Here is a 17,500-nt window from a genome sequence, read left to right as displayed (position 1 = left end):
AATACTGTATACAAAGGACTAAAGGCTGTCTGTAAAGGAATCAACTCAAAAAAACACGGTTATAAATGATTAGGTTTTGTTTAGAAGGAATTGAGTCGTTTATAAAGGATTGGATACTGTTTATAAAGGGATTGAATACTCTATACAAAGGACTAAAGACTATAAAGGATTGAACACTATAAAAGACTCGCATAGTTTAAATAATTAGCTTTTGTTTAGGAATTGAATAGTTTATAAAGGATTAAATGCTCTATACAAAGGATTGGATATGTTAAATGCTGTTTATAATTAATTGTATTACCGCTTATAAAGGAACAAACTACACAAAGGAGCTGGTAATGTTTATAAATGATTCAACAGTACTTAAAAGGGCTCCAGTGTTATTTATAAAGGATTAAAAGTAACATAAGATCTTGTAATGGTTATAAATGATTGAATATGGTTTTGTAAAGGATCCAGTACTAATTATGTCATTTGTAAAGGATTAACAGTAAAATAGAACGTTGTAATAATTATTTTAAGAGGTCAAATACTTTACAAAGGATTCAGTACTAATTAAGAACGTTTCATTGTCATTTGTAAAGGATTAACAGTTAAAGAAAAGGTCGTAAAAGTTATAAATGACAATGTGGTTTATAAGAGATCAGATACTGTTTACAAAGGATCCAAGACTGTTTATAAAGGATTCAGTGGCATTTGTAAAGGATTAACTGAAATAGGATCTCGTATTGGTTATAAATGACGAAATATTACTTTGAAGAGGGCGAATACTCATTTATAAAGGATCCAGCACTTTGTAAAGGATTGAAAACTACTTCTAGAGGTACCCGTGTCATTTATAAAGGATTATGGTCTTGTAGTGATTCTAAATGACTAGATATGGTTTTTAAGGTTAAATACTGTACTGAAAGGATCCAATGCAGGTTTTAAAGGATTGAATACCACTTATAAAGGATTGAACATATTTATAAAGGATTGAACATATTTATAAAGGATTGAACATATTTATAAAGGATTGAACATATTTATAAAGGATTGAACACCATTTATAAAGGATTGAACATATTTATAAAGGATTGAACATATTTATAAAGGATTGAACACCATTTATAAAGGATTGAACATATTTATAAAGGATTGAACGTATTTATAAAGGATTGAACACCACAGAATTAGCCTGCGATCACCATTAAGTGCATTTATGTACTACCGCCATCACCACCACCACCACCACCACCGTTTCTTTGTATAGGATCACAACACACACACACACACACACACACACACACACACACACACACACTTCTTCTTCCTCCTCCTCTTTTCCTCCTTCTCCTCCTTCTCTTTCCTCCTCTTCCTCCTCTTTTTTTCTCTCTTTTCTTGTCCTCCTCCTCCTCCTCCTCCTCCTCCTCCTCCTCCTCCTCCTCCTCCTCCTCCTCCTCCTCCTAACCTAACCCAACACACACACACACACACACACACACACACACACACACACACAGTTTTAAATTTCCAAAACACGAGAAAGAAAAGCAGAAAGATGAAACAAACAAACAAACAAACAAACAAACCAACAAAAAAACATTGATTTGAGTTTTGCTTAACACTTGAGGAGGAAAAAGAAGAAGAAGAAGAAGATTTGAGTTAGTTTGAGTTGATATTATTGTTGTTGTTGTTGTTGCGGGTGAGAATTGATGAAAAAGCACTTAGGAATTTTGAAAACTATTTTTTGAGATGCACTTGTTGTTAAATATGCACCAGAAATATTATACACTAGAATTAATGTATTTTTTTTATTTATTTATTTGTTTATTTGTTTGTTTATTTGTTTATTTGTTTCGTATTTGCAATGTTTGAGACTGAAAGAGCTCGGGAAGGCCTCTCTCTCTCTCTCTCTCTCTCTCTCTCTCTCTCTCTCTCTCTCTCTCTCTCTCTCTCTCTCTCTCTCTCTCTCTCTCTCTCTCTCTCTCTCTCTCTCTCTCTCAGCATCTTCATTACACACACACACAAACTCTCTCTCTCTCTCTCTCTCTCTCTCTCTCTCTCTCTCTCTCTCTCTCTCTCTCTCTCTCTCTCTCTCTCTCTCTCTCTCTCTTCCCCACCCCGCCCCGCCCCTCCCCAGCCAGCCAGCACAGGGGCCTCGCACTGCTACCCACCGCAGCGTCTGGGTATCCCCTCACCTGGACCCTGGTTGGCTGGGCTGGGCCGGACACACACACACACACACACACACACACACACACACACACACACACACACACACACACACACACACACGGTAAGAATAACAAAAAATAAATGAATAAGAGAAATAGAGAGAGAGAAAGGGTTGTTGATGGTGAAACGAACAAACAAACACACAATTTTGATATTAATTTGTTTATTTATTTTATTTATTTATTTTGTTTTGTTTTGTGTGTTATAATTTCTCTCTCTCTCTCTCTCTCTCTCTCTCTCTCTCTCTCTCTCTCTCTCTCTCTCTCTCTCTCTCTCTCTCTCTCTCTCTCTCACCCTAGAGAAAGAGAGAGAGAGAGAGAGTTTGTTCGTTCGTTTGTCTTATTTTATGTAGTTATTATTATTACTATTATTATTATCATTATTATTTTAAGCGAATATATATATAAAAAAAAATATATACATAATTTAGGGCGGGGCAGCTGTGTTATGCATAGAGATAAAAAAAAAAAACACCAAAACAAACAAATAAACAAACAAACAAACAAACAAACAAAAAGACGATATATATACATTTGAGGGAATGCAGAAAAAAAATAGAGATTAAATTCTGTTTGTCCGTATGTCTGTGTGTACGACTTCAGGTTCAGTACAGGGTTAAAAGGGTTATTATTATTATTATTATTATTATTATTATTGTTGTTGTTGTTTTTGCATTCCAACAAATGATAAGAAGGGAATGTTGAATGATAGACTTGCATGATGTGTGTATATAGTGTTTATTTAAATGACACTGGACCAAAGTTGACCTCAAAATGCAGGCAAGGTCACACACACACACACACACTCACACACACACACACACACACACACACACACACACATATCTCTTCTTTCTCTTCCTCCTTCTCCTCCTTCTCCTTCTCCTTCTCCTCCTTCGTCTTCCTCCTCCTCCTCCTCCTTCTTCGTCTTCCTCCTCCTCCTTCGTCTTCCTCCTCCTCCTCCTCCTCCTTCTTCTCTATCTTCTTCCTCCTCTTTTTTTTTTCTCTCCTTTTTCTTGTCCTCCTCCTCCTCCTCCTCCTTCTCCTCCTCCTCCTCCTAACCTAACCTAACCTAACCTAACCCAACACACACACACACACACACACACACACACACACACACACACACACACACACACACACACACACACACACACACACACACACACACACACACACCTAGCCTGTATTTTTCCGACACACACACAAGGTCATGTACGTAATTGTGTGTGCGTTCGTACGTACTCCCCCCCCTGTGTGCGTGTTGAGGTTAACAGTCAGTAGCATTACGTTCATATGTACGTTTCTGCTGGCGGCTATGTAAGTAGATAGAGTGTGTGTGTGTGTGTGTGTGTGTATGTGTGTGTGTGTTGATTTGAGGGGTTTTTTCCGTGTGGCTTTGTTTGTTTGTGTGTGTGTGTGTGTGTGCGTGTGTGTGTGTGTGTATTTGTGTCTGTCTGTCTGTCTGTCATGATGTTAATTATAATTGTACCTGTAACTCTTAATCATTACAAAACAAAAACTATTTAGTGTTTAATTAATTACCCTTTAATGCTAAAAGTAATTGTATCTCTCTGTCTGTGTGTCTGTCTATCTATCTATATATATCTATCTATCTATATCTATCTATTTATCTATATCTATCTATCAATCTTAGCAAGCCAATATTACGTCACTCCTGTTACAGTGGAGACCCCCGTTACAGTGTTGCCAAGTGTAGCAGGGCGCAGGTCAGGAAGGGTTGCAAAATTGGGTTGGTTTAATTGGGTAACTGGCATCTCTGTGCATTTTTTTTTCCTTCCTGGTTGTTTTTGTTTGTTTATTTATTTATTTTAGTGTTTTTGTTTTTGTTTCTTTCTTTTTCTTCTTTCTTGATGTTTTTTTCTTTATTTTTTGTTTCATTGCTTTCTCTCCCTTTTTTTCGATTTTTTTTATATATTTTCTTCTTTTTCCTTCTTCTTCTTCTTCATTTTCTTCCACATTTTCCAGTCATATTTTTGTTTTTTCTCTCTTCATTTTTATCAGCCATTCTTTCCTTTTTCCTTCCTTTTTTCTCCTTTTCCTTCTTTATTTCTCATCTTTCACTCTTCCTTCACTCACATCCCGTATCTAATCCTTATCATCTATTTCACCAATCATCACAAATCTCTCCATTTCCCTTCCTTTCCTTCACATTTCTTAACCACTTCTCTCATTTTCCCTCTTCCTATTTTTATCCTCATTTTCCATCTTATTCCTTTCACTTTACGTATCACAATCATATTTCATCTTTCTCCCTAAATTTCGCTTTCTAACTCTTCAAGGGCGTTAGGATCCAGTGGGCGTCCTTACCTGGATACCACGGGGTCACACTGGGCACTGAGACACTGGGGAACGCCGAATTTTTGCTCCCAGTGGCGTCCCGCAGGAAAAATACCCCGTCTGTTTGTTTGCCTATGAACGCCACCTCGCCGCGCTGCAGTGTTACCACCTCGACCGTCACTGGGTCCTGGGGAGAGAGAGAGAGGGAGAGTGAGAGTGAGTGGGGCTGGTGTGGGTGTTTATTAAGTGTATTGGGGTTGGTACACCTTCTTTTTCTTCTTCTTCTTCTTCTTCTTCCTCCTCCTCCTCCTCCTTTTCTTTTTCTTCTTCCTCCTCTTTCATTTTTTTTTTTACTCCTTCTCCTCCTCCTCCTCCTCCTCCTACTGTTTTTATCTTCTGCTTGTCCTCCTCCTCCTCCTCTTATTATTCTTCTTCCTCCTCCTCCTCCTTTTCTTTTTCTTCTTCCTCCTCTTTCATTTTTTTTTCCTCCTTCTCCTCCTCCTCCTCCTACCGTTTTTATCTTCTGCTTGTCCTCCTCCTCCTCCTCTTATTCTTCTTCTTCCTCCTCCTCCTCCTTTTCTTTTTCTTCTTCCTCCTCTTTCATTTTTTTTTTCTCCTTCTCCTCCTCCTCCTACCGTTTCTATCTGCTTGTCCTCCTCCTCCTCCTCCTCTTATTCTTCTTCTTCCTCCTCCTCCTCCTTTTCTTCCTCGTTATCCCTTTCCTCCAATTTGCCTCCTCCTCCTTTTCTTCTTCTTCCTCTTCCTTCTTCTGCTCCTCCATCACTACTCTCTCTCTCTCTCTCTTAGTCTTTCACCTTAAAATCTTTCTTACTCCTCCTCCTTCTCCTCCTCCTCCTCCTCCTCCTCCTCCTCCTCCTCCTCCTCCTCCTCCTCGTACCTTGTAGCTGAAGCAGAGGCGGTGCTGGTGGCAGGGGAAGGAGAGGAAGGCGGAGGGAGACAGCACCGCACTTCTAAGGACGTACTCGTACCGCTCTTGTAGTGAGGATTTCGTCTCTCGCTCAAACCTGGTGGTGGTGGTGGTGGTTATACTACTACTACTACTATTATTGCTATTTATTTCTTATTTTATCTCGTTATTTCTTTTAATTCTGTTTTTTTTCTCTATTATTTTCTACTACCTTGTTTTTCTGTCCTATGGTGACTACAGCTATAGATCGTATTGTGCTACGCTTCCTCGCCGCATCTTCACTACATTGCAAAGGCTGTAGTTGAAGTGCCGCGGGTTTTTAAGGGTGTTTTTAGGGTTGTGGTGACAGATTAACAACATTTCTACATTGCAAAGGCTGTAGTTGAAGTGCCGCGGGTTTTTAAGGGTGTTTTTAGGGTTGTGGTGACAGATTAACAACATTTCTACATTGCAAAGGCTGTAGTTGAAGTGACGCGGGTTTTTAAGGGTGTTTTTAGGGTTGTGGTGACAGATTAACAACATTTCTACATTGCAAAGGCTGTAGTTGAAGTGCCGCGGGTTTTTAAGGGTGTTTTTAGGGTTGTGGTGACAGATTAACAACATTTCTACATTGCAAAGGCTGTAGTTGAAGTGACGCGGGTTTTTAAGGGTGTTTTTAGGGTTGTGGTGACAGATTAACAACATTTCTACATTGCAAAGGCTGTAGTTGAAGTGCCGCGGGTTTTTAAGGGTGTTTTTAGGGTTGTGGTGACAGATTAACAACATTTCTACATTGCAAAGGCTGTAGTTGAAGTGCCGCGGGTTTTTAAGGGTGTTTTTAGGGTTGTGGTGACAGATTAACAACATTTCTACATTATCAGCAGGAGAGAGAGAGAGAGAGAGAGAGAGAGAGAGAGAGAGAGAGAGAGAGAGAGAGAGAGAGAGAGAGAGAGAGCGAGAGATTCTGAACACGATCCCCTATTCTCCTGACGTATCTTAACCTAACCTAACCTAACCTAACCTAACTTAACCTGACCTGACCTGACCTGACCTGAAGACCGTGGGGGAGAAGGTGTGGTTGACAAGGATCATGCGCCAGGTCAGAAGGTCAATGCTGAGGGTCAAGTGGGGGGAGGATGCTTGCTTGATGTGGTACCATTGAGTCTCGTTGACCTCCTGAGAGAGAGAGAGAGAGAGAGAGAGAGAGAGAGAGAGAGAGAGAGTTTTGATTATTTTGAGATTTGTTGTTATTATTATTATTATTATTATTATCATTATTATTATTATCATTGGTAGTAGTAATCGTAATAGTAGTTCTGTTATTCTACTACTACTACTACTACTACTACTACTACTACTACTACTACTACTACTACACACACACACACACACCAGAAAGGGACTAGGGATGTTATGTAGGCGAAGGACACTGTCAAGGGCAAGGTACCTCCCTGGCCTGTAGTGAACGAGTGTGTTGAGGTTGTCAGGGTTGCCAACCATTACACGTCTAGAGAGAGAGAGAGAGAGAGAGAAAAAATTATTACCATTATTCTGCATTAGTTCAGTTCTGTGTGTTTGTCTGTGTGTATGTGTTCGTCTGTTAATGTGTCTGTATGTGTATCAATTTATCTATCTATCTATCTATCTATCTATCTATCTATCTATCTCTACCTGTTAGTCCAAGCATCTGTCCCTGCCTCACCTCAGCACAGCCTGGGTTCGTCGCTGCCTCGCCTGTATGTGTCTGTCAAAGGCATCCAAAATGAAGTGAGAGGGAATTGTGTGTTTAGCTGCCTCAGGATCCGTCATGAAAAGTGCTGTCAAGGCGTCTCTCATCTGCCACACGAGAGAGAGAGAGAGGGAGAGAGAGAGAGGGTGTCAATCACTTCATATATATAAGTTAGTATGGTTCTGTTAGCTGTCATTCGCGTCTAAAGCCATCTTAACGTCTTAGATCTTATGGCTGATTGCCGTTTTCAGTTCACCGTATCCTGGTTACCCCGCGTCTTAACTATACTGCAAAGGTTGTAGTTGAAGTGCCGCGGGTTTTTAAGGGTGTTTTTAGGGTTGTGGTGACAGATTAACAACATTTCTACATTGCAAAGGCTGTAGTTGAAGTGCCGCGGGTTTTTAAGGGTGTTTTTAGGGTTGTGGTGACAGATTAACAACATTTCTACATTGCAAAGGCTGTAGTTGAAGTGCCGCGGGTTTTTAAGGGTGTTTTTAGGGTTGTGGTGACAGATTAACAACATTTCTACATTGCAAAGGCTGTAGTTGAAGTGCCGCGGGTTTTTAAGGGTGTTTTTAGGGTTGTGGTGACAGATTAACAACATTTCTACATTGCAAAGGCTGTAGTTGAAGTGCCGCGGGTTTTTAAGGGTGTTTTTAGGGTTGTGGTGACAGATTAACAACATCTCTACATTATCAGCAGGAGAAGCACTCTTGACAACACGGCCAGTCATCTCTGTGGCCTTGAAAAACTGTTGTGGAGAGAGAGAGAGAGAGAGAGAGAGAGAGAGAGAGAAGCGGACCATACTCTCTCTCTCTCTCTCTCTCTCTCTCTCTCTCTCTCTCTCTCTCTCTCTCTCTCTCAGCATGGCAATTTTTCAAGGCCACCGAGATGACTAGCCAGGTTGTCAAGAGTGTTCCTCCCGTTTATAATATAGAAATGTTGTTAATCTGTCACCACAACCCTAAAAACACCCTTAAAAACCCGCGGCACTTCAACTACAGCCTTTGCAATGTAGAAATGTTGTTAATCTGTCACCACAACCCTAAAAACACCCTTAAAAACCCGCGGCACTTCAACTACAGCCTTTGCAATGTAGAAATATTGTTAATCTGTCACCACAACCCTAAAAACACCCTTAAAAACCCGCGGCACTTCAACTACAGCCTTTGCAATCAAGAAACGCGGGGTAGAAAAGCTTCACAACAAGATTCATGACACAATTGGCAAGACTGACTCACCTGCTTCAAATAGCGCAGTCTGTGAGGCTCCTGCGCACTGAACAGATCCAGCAGAGTGAACACCCGCCTCGCCTCCTCCTCTGACCTCACGCTGGCAAGGTTTTCATCTAAATATTTATCAACCACCGTGAGAAACTCGAGGGTCTTAAGGAGTGTGTAAAGGTGAGGTTTGATGTCCTCTTCTTTAAGTTTCGAAGGTTTTTTGCTAATGTGATGAAGAAAAAGCTTGTTGAATTTGTCCCACTCTGAGAACTCCTTCGGTACACTGACCTCCTGAGGGTGAAGGGAGGCTAGGTCAAGTGAACTGAGGTCAGGCGAGGTTAGGTTAGGTTACGTAAGGTTCAGTTAGGTTAGGTTAGGTTAAGTTAGTTTAGGTTAGGTTTGGTTAGGTTAGGTTAGGTTCGGTTAGGTTAGGTTAGGTTAAGTTAGGTTAGGTTTGGTTAGGTTAGGTTAAGTTAGGTTAGGTTAGGTTAAGTTAGGTTAGGTTAGGTTAGGTTAGGTTAAGTTAGGTTAGGTTACGTAAGGTTAGGTTAGGTTAAGTTAGGTTAGGTTAGGTTACGTAAGGTTAGGTTAGGTTAAGTTAGGTTAGGTTAAGTTAGGTTAGGTTAAGTTAAGTTAGGTTAGGTTAGGTTAGGTTAGGTTAAGTTAGGTTAGGTTAAGTTAGGTTAGGTTAGGTTATGGGGTTAGGTTTAATTAAGGTAATTACATCAGGTTAGGTTTACTTAGTGACAGTTAGCGGTAGTTAGGCTTAATTAGCGGTGAATTCAATGAGAGGGTAGTTAGTGGTGATTAGAACAGTAGTAGTTACGTCGTGTACTGGAATTATTGGGATCACCACCACTACCACCACCACCACCACCACAACAACAACAACAACAACAACAAGCACAGCATTATCTCGTTATCTCTCACCTTCTTATCTGCCTTGTTGCTTCTTCCCTTCTTGCGATCTTGTCTGAAAATAGTAGTAGTAGTAGTAGTAGTGGTGGTGGTGGTGGTGGTAGTAGTCTCTCTCTCTCTCTCTCTCTCTCTCTCTCTCTCTCTCTCTCTCTCTCTCTCTCTCTCTCTCTCTCTCTCTCTCTCTCTCTTACGAACAAAATATAAACACAATCATCATCACCACCATTAACAACAACAACAACAACAACAACAACAACAACAACAGGATTTACCTTGCACCTTCCACCACCACCACCACCACCACCATCACCACCACCACCACCACTGCCACCTTCATTATATCACTGTCTTAACGCAACCTGGGGATAAGAAAGATGAAAAAATAAAATAATAATAATAATAATAATAATAATAATAATAAATAAAATAAGAGATTAATGCGTGTATTTAAACGTACACACACACACACACACACACACACACACACCTGGACTGTCCGTGTTGTAATGTTTATCTAGAAAGAGAGAGAGAGATATATATAGGTGTGCATTATCTCTCTCTCTCTCTCTCTCTCTCTCTCTCTCTCTCTCTCTCTCTCTCTCTCTCTCTCTCTCTCTCTCTCTCTCTCTCCTGGAGTTCTTTTATTATTTTTATTATTATTATTATTATTATCATTATTATTATTATTATTATTATTATTATTATTAGTAGTAGTAGTAGTAGTAGTAGTAGAAGTAGTAGTAATAGTAGTAGTAGTAGTAGTAGTCAAGATTTCTTCACTTATAATTTAATCTCTACTACTACTACTACTACTACTACTACTACTACTACTACTACTACTACTACTACTACTTTATTTATTTATTACGGAAAACACTTCAATATTAAACAACAACAATAACAACAACAACAATAACCACTACTACTACTACTACTACTACTACTACTACTACTACTACTACTACTACTACTACTACTACTACTATTACTTACCTATTAGCAGAATTTCATAACGTGCTACATCATCATCATCATCATCATCACCATCATCATCACCACTATCTTCTTCTCACTCGTCTTATCTCTTCTTATCATCATTTCAACTTATTCCTTTCTTTCTTCCTTTTTCTCTTCTTCCAAATCTTCGTTTTCTTCAACTTTTCAAATCTTTCTTTCACTCTTTCTTTCTTTTCTTATTTTCTCTAATTCCTTCCTCTTATTTCCTTGCTTCCTTTCAAATCTTTGTTTAAATTCCTTATCTTTTCAAATCTTCTCTTTCTTCCTTGCAAATCTTTATTCCTTATCTTCTAAAATCTCTTCTTTCTTTCTCTCTTTCTTTCTCTCTCTTTCTTTCTCTCTCTCTTTCTTTTTCCTTCCTTTATTCCTTTATTTCTTCGAGCACTAGTCTTATCTTATCTTGTCACCCTTTTAATCTTTCTCCTTATCTCTGCTATTATTATTACTTTTGATATCCCTGTCTTTCTAATCTCTTAATTCCCCTGTTTATTCATTTATCTCTCTTATTGCTTTCTGTACGTCATTGGTTTGGTATCTCTCTCTCTCTCTCTCTCTCTCTCTCTCTCTCTCTCTCTCTCTCTCTCTCTCTCTCTCTCTCTCTCTCTCGTTTTTCTTCTTTATTTCTTTAAAAATCTAATCTTCTTTTTTCTTTTAGTTCAAAGCCTATTTTCTCTTTCTTTCCCTTTTATTTTTACATTTTTTTTATTTCATTCTAAAAATCGTAGCAAAATTATTTTTTTTTATATTAAGCCTTTTTTCTTCTTTTATCTTCCCTTTTCATTGTTTTCTTGTTTATTTAATTCCAAAAATCGCATTTATATATATTTTTTTCCTTCTCTATTTTCTTTTACTTGGTTTTCTTCATTACATTTCATTTTACTTTAGTTTGCGTTAAAAAAGGAGAAAAACGAGACATTTGCCGTTTTCTTTGATTTTCCTGTTTATTTCATTGTAAAAACATTATTTCTATCACTTTTTCTCCATTTATACATCGTTTTTCGAGTTTATTTAATTACAAAACTGTATTCAATTAGCTTTTCTTCAATATAATGCCTATCACTTCTCTTCTATTTATTTTACATTGTTTTCTTGTTTATTATCACCATTTCCTTCCTTCTTTCTTTTACGCAATTTTTCTTTTTACATTTTTTCTTCAATTTACATCAGTTCACGTTCAAAACAAACCACAAGAGGAAGAGGAGGAAGAGGGGGGACTTAGATAGACTCAAACATTCTTGCCCCGAATAACACTTGATCAACTTTTCATATGTGTATTCAGGGCAACTCAGCCAGTGTACAGCAGTCAGCAATGGCAGCTCCTGTGCCCTCATGGCTGCATTATCAAAACTCCAGTACATGGGGCCTGATAAGAAGAAAGTTTTGTACCCTAACGTAAAAGCAGCAGAAATATTTTGAGGTACCCCGCGCCAAACACCAATGTCTCTTGGGTAGTCAATATCAGCAACACCATATTTATTTAACCGCCAATATTTATTCTCGCTGAAGACATAGGCTCTCCCATTATGGCCCCATAGCATTGCGGCGTTTAGATGAGTCGCATTGATCTTTAAATCCGATAACTGACCGCGGCTTTCTATCTGTAAGCGAAAACCTAAGCGGAAAAACTGCCGTCCCTGAAACAAGATGAGATGACCTTGCGTGTTTACATAAGCCGCGTCTACTTTTTGAACTGGCGGGAAGCGTCTTGCAATTTTTTCCGGGTACTCCCTCCAATATGGCCATCCCTTCCCATCCATACGCCAATAATGTTCACCTTTAAATAAAAATAACTCTCCTCTGTAATCCGTAGCCGCATCTATATCAGAAAAACAAATATCAGGTTCGTTTGGGTTGGGTGCCTTAGACGGGGGACATATCACTTCAGTTGGTGGCGGTATGGTAGTTGTGGATGTTGTTGGTCGTGGTCTGGGCGGTCTAGGAGGGCGGGTGCTTGGTGTAGGTGGGCGTGGGCGTGGTCTGGGAGGCTGTGTGCTGGTCGTTGGGCGTGGGCGTGGTCTGGGAGGTCGTGTGGTGGTCGTTGGGCGTGGGCGTGGTCTGGGAGGTCGTGTGGTGGTCGTGGTAGGGCGTGGTGTGGTCATGGGCGCATGGGTGGGTATGGGTGACCTTGTGGCTTCCTCCGAGGCGCCGTACAAAACCTGAATGGCATATCTGTCGTCCTGGGGCAGCTCAAATTCATCCCCGAAGTCTTGGTAGAAGGGCGCCATCAATGCTTTAGGGGCGTCAGAGTGAGAGAGACCTGTGGGGTAGTAGTAGTAGTAGTAGTAATTGTTGTTGTTGTTGTTGTTGTTGTGGTAGTTGCATTAGGTAAAATATAGTATGTTATTATTTGTTGTTCGTGGTGGTGGTGGTGGTGGTGGTAGTGAAGATAATGATTCAGATGTGTTCATGATAGTAGTAGTAATTGTAGTAGTATTGTGATTATTATTTTTTACTACTACTACTACTACTATTACTACTACTGCATCGAGAGAGCCACCACCGCTGTGCATTTCTGGCGCAGTGTTGCCAGGCCGGGAGACGTGGCAGCGAGGCAACACGGTGGGCGTTAGGAAAGACACATCATTTAAACACTGTGGGCAGGAGAAGGGGTGGGGGGGGAGTGTGGACAATATACACTTGATTTCGTTTATTTATCTATTTACTTAATGATTTTCCTACACGCTAATGCTTATTACTATACTCAGAAGTGTTGAATAATTTATTACTTAGGTGAAAACTTAAGTGTTCGTTGTAATTGAGATAATTTAGTGTTGGTTACTAGTCTGACAAAACCACTGCACAACATTTCCATTTAATTTTATATTGTAGAAGGGCAATGAATGAAAGTAGAAAGCACAGTGGGTAGCCTAGTACATCTTTGGTCTTGATCTTGTAAGGCCGAGCGTTCCGTAAGGGTGGCGGTCACTGTCACTCAGTCTGCAAGGCGCCAGGGACGTGGTGGGCGTGTTACAAGGTGAGTGTCTGCTAGGCTGTCTTAATATATCCCTTCATTTACGTGTTAGTGGCTTGCTAGTGTGTCTAATCCTTAACTGTGTGCCCCAAATCCTCTGTGTGTTGTGGAAAGGTTATGAGCAGAAAAACAATCAAGATTTCTCTTTGTTTATAAAGTGAAGCATCTGAAATTAACAGACGACGCAGGCCAAGTGAAACACAGGCACGAGAGACTGGGAAAAGACTTGAAGTGACTGACACAAGGCTTGGAAGTGACTGACAGCAGTGACACAGTGAAGGCAAGAGTGTTAGTGCTGATATGATGGATTGCTCACTACTTGACGGTCCTAACTCGTCCTAACCTACGCTAACCTAACCCCGAGGACACAATATCAATGAATTAACACCTGCAGGAGGTTCAAAACCATTAAAAGGCGCTAAAATTCAAGTTTTCGATAAGTAAACAAACGAGCCAGCTGAGGCGGTGCCCATGTTTCGGCCATTATCTGCTTCATGTGTCACTTATTACAAGCCAGACACGTCACAAAGTGGAGCCACACGCCTAACCTTTCATATCCGCTACTCAGATATATCCGCCATTACCTGGTTTGGGTGTAATAAAGGCCGAGGTAGGTGAAGTGGCGATTGCGTGACGTCATCGCCGCCATGATGGCCTGCCTGTCCCAGCTTGTCGGGTTCCAGTAATATTTTATATTTTCTCGGTTAATTTATTTCGGCTTCTAAGTAAGTTTTTATGGTTTGTAAAAATATTTTGTTGTGTTTGAAGTGTTTTTGACTCTTGTGTTGAGTGAAAAGCGTTGATTTTGAGGTTGTCTGTGACGTAAATAAGAGCCGAATTTCCGTTATATTTTTGCATCCCGGTATCTTTGGTTTTTAATTAGAGCTTGTAGTGAAGTGTTTATGGTTTGTAAAAATAGTTTATGATTGTTAAAGTGTTTTGTGCTCCTGATAAGTTAAATACGTGGCCTTTAAGAATGATTTAGAGCCCCGTTAAAGGTGCAAAAGTTGACATTTTTTAAATATTTATTTCTTTATTTCAGCTTCCGACTAAGTTTTGGTTGTTTGTAAAAATAATTCAGATTTTTTAAAGTGTTTTGCGTTCCTGGTGAATCAAATTTGTGGGCTCTAGAATCGTGTTTAAGCAGGTCAAAGTTCCAACACTTTTTTCAGGATGTTTGTGGAAATATTTTTGTTATTACTCAGCCTGGAAATATTTTGATATTTGATTAATTAGTTTGAGTGTATGACGAGTCAGAATATATACAGCATTCGTGTCCAGCTGCCTTTTTGACAATGGCCATTTTCAAAATGAAATACGTACGTACGTACGTAAGTAAGGTGTGACGTCATCAACCGGGCCCACCGCCTCGACCCAGACACAGACTTTCCCCCCACCCCACCCCACCCCACCCCACCCCCTCCTGCTGGAGTGTGTGTGTGTGTGTGTGTGTGTGTGTGTGTGTGTGTGTGTGTGTGTGTGTGTGTGTGTGTGTATTGCCCTGTCCTTCATTGTACAGATGGTGATGCAGTGTGTGTGTGTGTGTGTGTGTGTGTGTGTGTGTGTGTGTGTGTGTGTGTGTGTGTGTGTGTGTGTGTGTATTGCCCTGTCTTTCATTGTACAGATGGTGATGCTCTGTGTGTGTGTGTGTGTGTGTGTGTGTGTGTGTGTGTGTGTGTGTGTGTGTGTGTGTGTATTGCCCTGTGTTTCATTGTACAGGTTATGATGCTGTGTGTGTGTGTGTGTGTGTGTGTGTGTGTGTGTGTGTGTGTGTGTGTGTGTGTGTGTATTGCCCTGTCTTTCATTGTACAGGTTATGATGCTGTGTGTGTGTGTGTGTGTGTGTGTGTGTGTGTGTGTGTGTATTGCCCTGTGTTTCATTGTACAGGTTATGATGCTGTGTGTGTATGTGTGTGTGTGTGTGTGTGTGTGTATGTGTGTGTGTGTGTGTGTGTGTGCAGACAGGCAGGCGGGACCCACACTATCATGATTATCGTTGTTGGTGTTGTTGTTGTTGTTGTTGTTGTTGTTGTTGTTGTTGCTGGTGGTGCTGTTGTTGTCATCATATTGTCATCGTATTGATAGTAGTAGTAATAGAAGTAGTAGTAGTAGCAACAACAACAAGAACAACAACAACAACTTAAAAGAAAAAATATTAGAACAAGAAAACAACACAGAAAGCAAGAAAAAACAAAAAAGCAAACAAATAAATAAATAAATAAATAAATAAACAAACTACCACCACCATCACCACCGCCGCCCCGCCCCGCCCCGCACCTCCCGTCCCGTCCCTCCCTCCCGTCCCCTCCCAGCACTGCCCGCTACTCACCGAGAGAGTGGCCGAGTTCATGCGCTGCTGTGATAAGAAAGACTAGTTTTACCATCTTCCCTTAGGTGATGCTGAACAAAGTGGTCATCATCGTCAAAATGCACATCACCACCTATTCCTCCGCCAGGGTAAAACGCATGCGCCAATTTTCTCCCTTTCCCATCGAACGAATATCCATCTCCGTGCGTCCCTTTCATAAAATCCACATAGATATCAATATTTTTCGCCTCCTTCTGTACTTCAGTGAACTTTAACGCCGATACTTTTTCCCAGAGTTGCAATGCCGTTGTGAACTGCTGTCGTATTGTCCCTGAGTCGAGACGGGACGTATGGCGGCTTGGTTTCCGCAGCGCCCATGTGAGTTCAGTTTTTATCCCATTTCTTGCCTTGTAATAAGTATCTGCGCTTTCTTGTGTGGTTTGTTGGCGAGTTGCTGTCTCCCCTCATCGCCTCCTCCACGTCCGGTGTCCCGCAGAAGTAAAATTTCTTAGTTTTTGAAGGTTTTACTGGCGTGGATGACCAATGTGGCGGTTTAGATGCTTCAGTTGTGTTCAGATTTTCAAGGGTTTTGTTTTTCTCTTCTCCCTTCTCTTCTACCTCCTCCTCCTCCTTCGTATGGTTGGCGGATCTTCTCTCCTCTTCTTCCTTCTTGCCTCCATCTCTCTCAAGTCCCGGAGGAAACGTAGGAGGAGGAAAAGAGGTATTTTGAGCAGACCAGTATGGCGATTGTAATGCTTCAGTCTTCATATTTTCCGTTAGTTTCTCTTCTATATCTCCATTTTCCTTCTCCTCCTCCTTCGTATGGTTGGCTAATCTTCTCTCCCGTCCTTCCTTCTTTCCTCCATCCTTCCCAGGCTCCGGAGGAAACGTAGAAGGAAAAGTCGTATTTTGAGCAGGGTAAGATGGCGACGGACTCACTTCATTGCCTAGGATTGCTGTTTTTCCTTCCACTATTTCCTTTTCTCCCTCCAGTCTCTCCAGGTTTCCTCCATCTCTCACTTTATCTCCTGTTAGTCTCTCTGTGTCTCCATTCACCGTTTCTTGTGGTATTTCACTCGCAGATGTTAATAAGCAGATGAATAGGAGATGAAGTAGGAAATACGCCATATTGGAACACCTTATCTCACATTCAATAATAATAATAATAATAATAATAATTGGATTTTTTTTTCTGTTTTTCTTCGCAGTTCACAATAATCACAGTTGTTGTTGTTGTTGTTGTTGTTGTTGTTGTTAAAATGGGTCTTGTTTTTCTTGTTTTCGTTTGACAATATTCACTTTCACAATAATAATAATAATAATAATAATAATAATAATAATAATAATAATAATAATATAAATCTTGGACGTTTGCTTAATGTGCTTCTGTCCCTCTCACTCTCTCACTTATGACTTCCCTTTCTCTCTCTCTCTCTCTCTCTCTCTCTGGATTTCCCTTTGTTTTTAAAAAAAGGTAGGGGAAGTGAGGTACGATAAAAGAGAGAGAGAGAGAGAGAGAGAGAGAGAGAGAGAGAGAGAGAGAGAGAGAGAGAGAGAGAGAAAGAGAGAGAGAGAGAGAGAGAGAGAGAGAGAGAGAGAGAGAGATTATTTCATCTTTTCCTCTTCCTCTTCCTCTTGTTCATCTTCTTCCTCTTGTCCTTGTTCTTTACAACAACAACAACAACTACTACTACTACTACTACTACTACTACTACTACTACTACTACTACTACTTTTTTTTTTTTTTTTTTTTTTTTTTACTACCTACTACAAATACCTCCAGCCCATGTTTATTGATGTGTCAATTAGGGGCTCCATTACTTGGAGGTCATTAGCCCCAGCTCCCGCTAATGACTGTGGCATCCAACCATATCTAATACTCTATAATATAAACATTAGTTGTTAACTATA

The 17,500-nt window shown here is 40.3% G+C and overlaps 2 protein-coding genes across 13 annotated transcripts in view; one reads left to right on the top strand and one right to left on the bottom strand.

The window, feature by feature from the left end:
* LOC135096272 (synapse-associated protein of 47 kDa-like) overlaps positions 1 to 3,741 on the top strand; it is a gene marked incomplete at its 5' end in the record, with an annotated part of 22,341 nt that extends 18,600 nt beyond the window's left edge. Inside the window, 1 exon segment of the mRNA XM_063997644.1 lies at positions 1 to 3,741. This exon segment is cut by the window's left edge and continues 1,315 nt beyond it.
* LOC135096268 (uncharacterized) lies at positions 1,880 to 17,007 on the bottom strand. Of its 12 annotated transcripts, none has more exons than XR_010264649.1 (10): positions 15,611 to 17,007; positions 10,288 to 12,568; positions 9,567 to 9,653; positions 9,307 to 9,349; positions 8,395 to 8,667; positions 7,127 to 7,260; positions 6,817 to 6,931; positions 6,471 to 6,600; positions 5,416 to 5,542; positions 1,880 to 4,704 (listed from the first exon to the last, which is right to left on the bottom strand). XR_010264649.1 is itself a non-coding variant. In XM_063997638.1 (9 exons), the coding sequence occupies exons 2-9, from the start codon at positions 9,629 to 9,631 to the stop codon at positions 4,507 to 4,509; spliced, it is 1,080 nt and encodes a 359-aa protein (XP_063853708.1). In that variant the 5' UTR covers positions 9,632 to 9,653; positions 10,288 to 11,453; the 3' UTR covers positions 1,880 to 4,506. The 12 variants fall into 12 exon arrangements, 3 of the variants coding, with proteins under 3 accessions (XP_063853708.1, XP_063853711.1, XP_063853710.1); XR_010264647.1 differs by having other exon boundaries at positions 6,476 to 6,600; XR_010264651.1 differs by lacking the exon at positions 6,817 to 6,931 and having other exon boundaries at positions 6,476 to 6,600.
* Positions 17,008 to 17,500: the final 493 nt, after the last annotated feature.

Source organism: Scylla paramamosain, unplaced genomic scaffold (genome assembly GCF_035594125.1).
Source record: "Scylla paramamosain isolate STU-SP2022 unplaced genomic scaffold, ASM3559412v1 Contig3, whole genome shotgun sequence".
NCBI classification, from domain to species: domain Eukaryota; kingdom Metazoa; phylum Arthropoda; class Malacostraca; order Decapoda; family Portunidae; genus Scylla; species Scylla paramamosain.
Note: the sequence above shows the minus strand (reverse complement) of the source record. Positions and strands in the feature narration are given on the sequence as shown.

Bases quoted from the DNA above. Each gene is read 5' to 3' on its own strand.
- LOC135096268 (XM_063997638.1), bottom strand. From the start codon at position 9,631: ATGAAGGTGGCAGTGGTGGTGGTGGTGGTGATGGTGGTGGTGGTGGTG. The intron at 6,601-6,816 runs GTGTGTGTGTGT...TCTCTCTCTCAG, and splicing joins ACATCCCTAGTCCCTTTCTG to GAGGTCAACGAGACTCAATG. The intron at 5,543-6,475 runs GTCAGGTCAGGT...CACCACCACCAG, and splicing joins TTCTCCCCCACGGTCTTCAG to GTTTGAGCGAGAGACGAAAT.